General features: G+C 38.6%; 1 protein-coding gene across 2 annotated transcripts; it reads left to right on the plus strand.

Moving 5' to 3' along the window:
- Nucleotides 1–620: 620 nt before the first annotated feature.
- LOC141639358 (uncharacterized) lies at nucleotides 621–4664 on the plus strand. Of its 2 annotated transcripts, XM_074448504.1 has the most exons (11): nucleotides 621–814; nucleotides 923–958; nucleotides 1402–1796; nucleotides 1890–1947; nucleotides 2036–2344; nucleotides 2442–2554; nucleotides 2633–2702; nucleotides 2956–3044; nucleotides 3132–3163; nucleotides 3324–3388; nucleotides 4225–4664. In XM_074448504.1, exons 2-11 carry the CDS (start codon nucleotides 950–952, stop codon nucleotides 4423–4425), a joined length of 1341 nt encoding a protein of 446 aa, XP_074304605.1. In that variant the 5' UTR covers nucleotides 621–814; nucleotides 923–949; the 3' UTR covers nucleotides 4426–4664. The 2 variants fall into 2 exon arrangements, with proteins under 2 accessions (XP_074304605.1, XP_074304604.1); XM_074448503.1 differs by lacking the exons at nucleotides 621–814; nucleotides 923–958 and adding an exon at nucleotides 1082–1217.
- Nucleotides 4665–9236: the final 4572 nt, after the last annotated feature.

Below are 9236 nucleotides of genomic sequence, written 5' to 3' on the forward strand. Positions count from 1 at the left end.
ACCCGACCCGTTTTCTTAGGGTTACAAACCCGGTTTTTTCGACCCGCGACCCGTTTGACCCGAACCCGAAATGACCCGTTATTTTAGGGTCGAGACCCGACCCGAACGGGTCGACCCGTTGGGTCAAAGGAAAATCATGAATTTTATTAAAAATATTATTATTTATATATTATATTTGAAAATATAGTTAAAAAATTATTTTTTTATTACTTAAAATTAAAAATTAAACTAAAAAGTTAATTTTATATAACTTTTATAATATTTAATAATAAAATAATTATTAAAAAAACTTTATTTTAATAATTATATCAATATAATTATTGTATATGATGAATATGACTAAAATAATAATTTTAAACATATTTTAATTTTTAAAAATATATTTTTTAAATTAAAAAAATCGTTTAAAAAAGGCGTTAAAAATTATTTTTGGACCCGTATTTCGACCCTAACCCGACCCGAGACCCGTATGACCCGACCCGTATTTGACCCGACCCGTATTTGACCCGACCCGTATTCTGACCCGACCCGTATGACCCGACCCGGGACCCGACCCGCCCGACCCGTTTGACAGGTCTACTCATGGACCAAACAACAAAGCAGATTATAGGAAATCTTATCTAAATCCCAATTACAATAACAAAACTTAGGAAGTAGAATAAACAAGTCAAACCCTAGAAATCCTCCTGTCATTTCCCTCTTTATCTTCTCGCATTCTACTCGTGCTTCCTTGAATTCAATCAATGATTCAATCAACTTAAGAGTCGTGGATCCATCGTTCATCTCTGCCAGCAACAGGACCCCATCACCCCCTGTAAATCCGCCCCTGATCATCATCATAGATTATATTTGGTTTGATAAATTTTTGTTGTTGATTATGTTATCATGTTCATCTAATTTTTTTTTCGGTGGTACCTTACAGATCTCTTTTGCATCTGATTATCTCGGCATGGACCAGGTACGTTATCGGGTTGACTCGTAAATCCTAAAAGAATGTTAGTTTTTGGTTATATTGATTATGTGTATTTGTTAATGTGGGCAAGGTTTGTTGTTAGTGGAGAGTGTAGTGTGTTTAATGTTAATGTTTTATGTGTATTGCTTGTGTAATTGCTGATACAATTGATTAGTACACGAGCCTATTTATAGGCATTGGTATGCCGGCTTACAAATTCCACGCCATACAAGGAGCTCCTAGAATATTTCATGTTTGTGTCTTGGTAATCTACTATAGCATATGTTCTAACTATTTCTAGTTTTACAATTACCCATCAAATCTAGATGACTCTAGATTTTTCTGATTAATATTATCAACAAAGAATTTCTAATTTTATATCATAAGGCATCGAACAACTGGAACTATTTTTTTGTAACTAGGTGTTGTCTGTTTGTTGTCTTGTTTAGCCTATTATGTATCCCCGTTGGAAGTCCAACCTGTGTGAAGAAAGTTTGATATCTGCCTTGAAAAATGATGATAAAGATGTATTTATGAGGGTCATCAAGGACAAAGGATTGGGAGAATACGAAATTGATTCTTTTCCAGCTACTTTATTTGTAAATGACGCTGTGGAAATTGCTATTGCGGTTTTCAATGGTGAAACTAAAGGTATTCTTGATATGGAAGACTTATTCAAGGATGGAAAGACTCCACTTCATCTTGCCGCTCTTTACCAGGCTCCTAGATTGACCAAATATCTTCTTCAGAGGGGTGACAAAGTTGATGTCACCTGTGATGGTAAATTATTCGGACAGAATGTTAAACATTTCACCCCTTTTGACTGCATCTTCCAACCTATCAGGTAATATAGAGTGACAAACACGGAATCACGCAACTCCTTTAGTTTCGTTTTCATATAATCTAATTTAGCTCTTTATATTCCAACATTACCCAGATATTCTCCTCCTCGGAGATCACTCTTTGAGATGCTTACTTGGCTTTGCTATCATCACGTACGTTTATCCTCTTCGTTTTGTCTTTTTTTTTTCTTTTCTTTTGTTGAATGTATTCATGACCCATTTTATAAAGCTATTATTACAGAGGGGTAGTATGGAAGTTATACGGATGCTTGTACTTTATATGCAAGATACAACACCGGTCAGGCAAAAATTTGTCAAATATGCACACGAGGACGAAGTGAATAAGTTAGCCGCGCTCTTTATGGCTGTTCCCGAGCTGTTCTTGTCATGTCCAGGAAGCGGGGTGTCTTTGTTAAGCAAGCTCAAGCGTGAATTGAATCCGTTGGTGAATAATACAGATATCAAAAAGCAGCAGCTGTCTTTATTGTTTGATATTTTTGCTATGGTTGGTCATGAGATTGCAGCATACATAAGGCTTCAAGAATTTTGTGTATGTTCTCTAGTCACATGTTCTTTTTTCCAGGTCATACTTTTGCTTTATTAGAATCACTAACGAGTAACTAAGTTTCACCATTTTCTCAATAAAGGTGAGGCCTAACTCTATCGAATCTTATGAGCAATCATATCTAGAAGTGGATTTCTTCCTTCGTGAACTTGTTCGCAGGAAGCTAAGAATTTGTTCTCCTGATTACTATTTAAGGTTTGTTTAAATATAATACTGATTTTCCAGCGATATCGGTTGCACTTCTGCTCCTTTACACAAGCTGCTCCCTTTCAGTTTTTTTGAAGCTGGCCCGATAAATTATGCTCCTCTTGATGATGGTGTGCCACGCCCAGACTGGCATAATGTTAGTAAACAACTCTCTTAATTTTTTGCTTTTCACTTTTTTGTTCGACGTATATTGTTGTGTGTGCATTTTGCAAGTTCATTCGTGGATATTTGTCATCACAAGTCATACCTAAATCTTTCCACCTAAGTCCTCAATTTCTGGGATATTTGGGATATTATTAGATACAGTAGTGTATTTTACCTTTTTTTTTTCTTATCTACTCTTATTTACTAAATTTCTCCTAACTTGAGTTGATGCATTGATTTATCAGTATACTTCTCAAAAGGATGGAATCTCACTAATCAGCATCTTGCCCCTTTTATTGGATAGAAAGGATTTCAACCGAACTGATATTTACAGGTACTGTCAAGTATTCTTCTTGTGTAGTCGATGACGCTGTTTATGGTGTGCCATCTACTTATTTATTTTTTGTGTATGGTGTACCAGGCTCATCCCCAGTCTAGACCCGCAGGATGCAGGTATTTTGTTATTACTTGGCTTTTAACCATAGTCCTTATTACGTCTTTTAGCCTTTTAGCTTAGGCAGATAAGTGATGATGATAATGAATCAATTTCATTTTGAGGAAGTTGAGGTAGTAGGGGCATTGCCTCAAACTTTTCTGTTTATTTCCTTTGCAGCTCGTCTAAAGAGTGCTATTGAAAAGAAGTTATCATCAATGTCAAGTTTGCACGGCTCTCTTAAGGTTAGTTCTTGTTTGTTTGTTCTTAGCATTTCATCTTAATTTGATCTTTGATGTGTTGTAGTTTATACTGCAAATAAATTAGAAAACAATGATTAGCAGAAAGTAGGGACAGAAATGGCAGTAGGCTAAACTAAGATAAAAGCTGTTCAATTCAGAGAATTGATAGGCTTATGAAACTATGGAATGCAGCAGCTATTGCAGAAAAGGTACCTGGTCCCTATAGCAAAAATGAACAGAGAATAAGACACAGGATGATTTCATTAGTTTTCTGAATAATTTCCCCATTACATCACTCTTGGATATTTATGGACTAGATTAGCTTGGAGCCTAAGCAAACAAGGGTAATTAGGTAATTAAACTAATGCATTAGCTGTGAGATTGCTACAGATTTATTCCATAGGAGAAGGTGGAATGGATTCTGGTGCTGTCATTTGTCCCTTTCCTTGTACTTCAGGTGAATGCATCATATTCCTCACATGGTATGTGCTGATCCTGTCCTGGTCCACCCTTACCTTGGTTAGTTGAGCTTAACTCAGGTGAAGCCTTGGTTAATGATGTGATAATACCTTTGGCGCCATAATTATTCTCCTTTGAATGCATTGCTGCTACTATAGACTGATCTGGATAATTATTCATTCTCACTTCCAAGAGAATGAAACCCAGAATGAATGGCATTTCTCGCTATAACCTGGCTAGAATTTTGTCGTGGCTCAGTTTTTTTTCTGTAATTGCCGTCATAGATGTGTTCACTGTTCAGTAATGTATGGTAACAATTTTTTTATTTCCGTCTTTTATTTGGGATTTTTTCTTTGGATAATATTGATTTGATTTTGCAGACAAGTTCTAAAATATCAGAGGGGGGGAAGCATCTTCTGTTTCCCATTGTTCCCCCCATATATTTTCCCACAAAAAGTTTGGAGAACAAACTGATACTGCAGACCAAGCTGAAGCCTGCCTTGTCATTTTTGAAGCCGTCACAGTCACAGTTCACGCGGGTTGCCAAGTTCACGCGGATTGCCAAGTATCTGCCAAAATGAATGAATTTGGTATTTTAGATGCAACAGATTAGTGTATTTTATGTCCTCCTCGAGCATGTTACCTACAACTGGACTACCAGAGAAAATGTAAAACTTCGGTTTTGTTATCCGTATTACTTGTTTGAATGTAGTAACTTAGCTGATCTTAAGTACATAGAGCGGATGCATGTTTTGAATATCGAAGGAAATGTACTGGTTTTAAGAAGAATTAAATGGGACGCCATCCCTGAGGATATAAATTTCCATTTCCCCCCCCTTTGTGGATTAAGGTGCACGGTTTACCCATGCAATATCTTCATACTTCTGTTGCAGCTCACCTTCTCGAGCATGTTGGCCCCATTATGGAAGAGGAGAGTTACCCAGAATTACTTCCCCCTCGACAATATGCGAGGATCCATGTCTGGGTCGATCTTACTAAACCTCTTATTCCGGGCTGTTACTTTACATTGGAAGGTCGTAGGCATCGTTGGATTTCTTTTAGCTATGAAAATATCTTCCGTGTATATGTAAGCGTTGTGGTGTCGTAGGTCATCGTATTTCATTTTGTGGACTCATGTAGCCTGCGCCGAGGCTGACAAATTTGCAGGGAAATGGCTACACTATCTTTTACGGTCTCCATGAAGTGCCTTACTACAATAAATCCATCTTGGGGCTTCCTCCAAAACTTTGATTCCTCACTACCACGATCAACACTACTTTCACAGAAACCCCCTGAGGTCGAAGATTCGAGGTCCTCATCTTCCGTCTTTCGTTTTTCTTTATCATCATCCTCATTCTTCGGCGATAATATGCCTCATGATTCCCCCATTTTTGAGAAAATGGTGAAACATGACCCTGAAAAAATGGTCCATACCGAGGTTAGATCCGACCCCTTTACAATGCACGACTTTTCGATTTGCTTGGATCTCTATCCTTCTCCGCCACCGAGTTACTCTTCTGCTCCATCAAAGCAAATTCCAAGATCGGAACAGTTTCATATGCGGTCCCCAAACCGCTAGCTGGGTCAATAACACAGCTGTCATAAATTCCTTTGATTGCTAAAGACGGGTCAAATAGCTTGAAAGTGGTGACATTTTTGGCCCCACCACCCCACTTGTTGCTTGACCTATTAGGAATGTGGTATTGTATTTGGGCCATATTTAGTTATAGACGGATAAGTGCCGTCTATAATGAGATTTTGTGTTGCCCAAGCTCTTCCAATCCATCAATGTTTTTCATTTGGAATGATCAAGTTATTTCGGCGGTGCATCTGGACCCACATCTAGACCTAGGCCCTGATGTTACATTTCCAAATAATCTTGGTCATACATCTATCCCTGATGGGGAGCTTAAATTTATTTCGCCGGTTACTTCTCAATCCAACTTAGACTCCTTCGACTCTGTTGGGGGGTTCCTCCTGTTTTTCCTCACTCTGATACATCTGTCTCCTCTAATGTGTATTTGACATCTTTGGATTCGTCATCATTCTGTAGCCTCGTATTACTCTAAAATGATGACTAGATCCCCCGGCCATCCATCGATGATTTTTCATTTGGGAATAAAAGACCTCTCTTGCCGAATGATGTTGGCTACTCTCCACACTCCAATCTTTGGTGTTTACCCTCCCCCAAAAAAAACGGCGCCTTAATCTTGCAGCTTCTCAAGTGGAACTTCAGGTGCCAATGGATGTAGATTCTCCTCTCACTCTTTTGCAAATGGGTCAGGTGGCAGGCCCCATGATGCCACCAGGGGATCAATGAAGCTACTTAGTTGGAATTGTAGAGGCTTAGGATCCGCGGACTCCCCTACATAGGGGGTCTAACACACCCCGTGCAACCACGGGCGGCGGAACCGGGCCTCCGATTTTGAACACCGAATTTATAAGCTTTTTTGATGAAATTCAATATAAACATCGAATCGAAGTATAGTAAACTTGTACATTCATATTTGGGGCCTCATTTTTTTGCGGTGCCCCGGACCTCTGTTTGTTACAAGACGCCCGCCCCTACGTTCCTTACTTACAATGGTGTGTCCGCGCTAATAATATTATCTATTATCGTTTTGCAAGAAACGAAATGTAGTGTGAATGATGCTGTATATAAGACTAGGAATCTCGCCTTCCCGAATTTTTGTGGAGTCAGCGCTGAAGGCTTTGAGTGGGGGTTTACTTTTGCTATACTGACTAGAATCTCATTTCCTCCTATGTAAGATTGTCATGAAACATCCAGCTAGTGAATGGTATGCTATTTTCCTGTATGGTGAAGCGTCATGCCATTTACGTCCACATCTGTGGGATTCACTTGATTTTGTGCTCTTCTTATTCTCCTTTGTTGATATTGGGTGATTTTAATCAAGTTGAATTCTGTGAAGACAAACTTGGTGGTGCTTCAGACATAGCGTGTTGGAAAAATTTTATGCTATGGAGAATCAGAATCGGATCTGGTTGAATTGCCTACTCTTCTAAGGACTGGTCTATTCTTTTCCCAAATGCTTTTATACTTGTCTCTGACCATTCCCCTACTGTTCTTGATATTTCTCTCCAGTCGAGAAGAAATCAAGAGGCTTGTATAAAGTTGATAATTGGTGCCTTTAACACCCAGAGATCCGTCATATTGTACTTAATTCTTGGAACACATATCATTCAGGATCACAAATGTACTCAATTTCCAGATGATTTTCCGTGATCAGATATCAAATCATGGAATGGGTTTTGAATCACAAGAAATCATATGGAATCAACTGGAGCTTATTCTCAAAAGACTTGTCTAAAAAGGCATGTGATATCAAAAACATTTCCTCAGCTCCAACCTTTTATTTTGGAGCAACAAAAAACGTCCAGTATAATTGAAGCCCAATATGCGTGCGTATTGGCTTCAAAGAGCTAAACTCACACTGGATCTGCATGACGGAATTCCAACATCTTACCTCTTCTCTAGAGCAAAATCAAGATAAAAAAGCAGCATATTATAGCTCTTGAAAACGCTTCTGCAAACTGGACCTCTTGTTCTTCAGAGCTAATAATTGATTTAAACTCGCATCATTTCCAAGATCTTTTTTCAAAAAAAGGCATCCCCTTCGATGGAATCCGAATTGAACACATTGAATTTTCAGCGACTTAGCACTCAACAGCAAGTATTCTTGGCAAAGCCATTTACGGAAGAGGAAGTTTGAAAGTCTATTTTCTCTATGCAGCCGAATAAGTCTCCAGGACCTGATGGGTTCCCCCCTATGTGCTTTGGGATACTATTGGTGTTTCAGTTTCTATCTTTTCTTAACTCCGGCTATATTCTAAAGGAATGGAATAGAACCAATGTCATCTTAATTCCCAAGGTTGAGAACACAGAATACATATCTCAGAATCGACCTATCAGCCTACGCAATGTTATTTATTGGATTGCTGCAAAATGCATAGCAAATAGATTAAAACAAGTGATTAACTCCATTATCAGCCATAATCAGCCATAATCAGCAAGCCTTTATGCCTGGCCGATGAAATTATGAGCTATATCAACCGCCAGACAAAAGGCACATCTTGTTATGCAGCTCTGAAGCTGGACATGAACAAGGCATTCGATCGGGTATCTTGGGAGTTTTTGATCAAGCTACTAGATTTATTTGGATTTCCGCCTCACTGGAGCCTGTTAATTCAGCAATGCATTACGACGGTCTCCTACTCTATTTTGATTAATGGTGAGCCTACAGAATCAATTATCCCAACTTGTGGTCTTCGTCAAGGTGATCCTATATCTCCCTATTTATTTATTACTTGTATGTGTATGGAGGTTCTGTCACTTATGCTATCTCAAGCAGAAGTACAAGGCAGGTTTCAAGGAATAAAGGTTGCACGAAGTAGCCCCATCAGTTTCACATTTACTTTATGCCGACGACTCTATAATTTGTTTTAAGGCAACTCCTTCAAATTTTGAAACTTTAGCGGACATGATCACTAGATTTGAGGCGATTTCCGGTCAAATGATAAACTTTCAAAAATCTTTAATTTCATCAAGTTTAGCCCTAATACTCTTCCGGATTATAAAAGCCATCTCTAACAAATTCTGAAGATTTCAGCACGAGATGACTTTGGTCTTTATCTTGGTGTTCCGATTGACATAAAGAAAAGGAAATTACCTGCTTTCCAGTTTATGATTGATAGAGTGGCAAAAAAGATCCGATCTTGGAGTTCTGCTGTAACTTCTCTCAAGCAACAAAAATTATACTCCTAATCAACATGGTTCTTATTGCATCAATAAATCATATTCTAGCTGTTCTTCCCATTCCTAAGCAAATTTGCTCAAAGATAGAAGCTTTGATAACCATGTTCTGGTGGAGGTCAAAAAACAGCCGTAGAGCATTACATTGGCTACCAAAGGAAATAATCTGTTGTTCACCAAAGCAAAATGGAGGAGTAGGAATTCGGAATTTAGAAGCATGGAATCAAGCTCTTCTTTTCAAACAATTATGGAGAGTTCATAACAACCCGCAACTTCTCCTTGCTCGAATGATCAAAGCCCGATACTCCAAGGATTTGTAGACCGTCGTTTGCGTGGAATGGCATTTGTAAAGCATCAATTAAATTTAAAGAAGGTATAGCATGGAAATTTTGTAATGGAACGAAAACCAACCTCATTTCTGATCTCGCTGGGTTAATGGCTCTCCCCCGAAGTTAAGGCAACAAATGACAGATAAGAAAATTACGCCTGACCATATCACCTCCTCAGATGGCGCTTGGAATGTAAACCCGCTATTCAAAGACTCTTTTTGCCAGAAACAGCGAAGCAAATCTGTGCAATGGAACCACCAGTACTACCTGATGATGATTTTCTATAATGGAA

The sequence above is a fragment of the Silene latifolia genome, unplaced genomic scaffold (assembly GCF_048544455.1).
Source record: "Silene latifolia isolate original U9 population unplaced genomic scaffold, ASM4854445v1 scaffold_353, whole genome shotgun sequence".
Taxonomy (NCBI): Eukaryota; Viridiplantae; Streptophyta; class Magnoliopsida; order Caryophyllales; family Caryophyllaceae; genus Silene; species Silene latifolia.

What these genes read in the sequence shown, in the direction of transcription:
- LOC141639358 (XM_074448503.1), top strand. Translation starts at nt 1,155, where the DNA reads ATGCCGGCTTACAAATTCCACGCCATACAAGGAGCTCCTAGAATATTT. An exon ending in TATTTCATGTTTGTGTCTTG is followed by an intron (nt 1,218 to 1,401) that starts GTAATCTACTAT and finishes TGTCTTGTTTAG; the next exon opens with CCTATTATGTATCCCCGTTG. An exon ending in CTTGGCTTTGCTATCATCAC is followed by an intron (nt 1,948 to 2,035) that starts GTACGTTTATCC and finishes CTATTATTACAG; the next exon opens with AGGGGTAGTATGGAAGTTAT.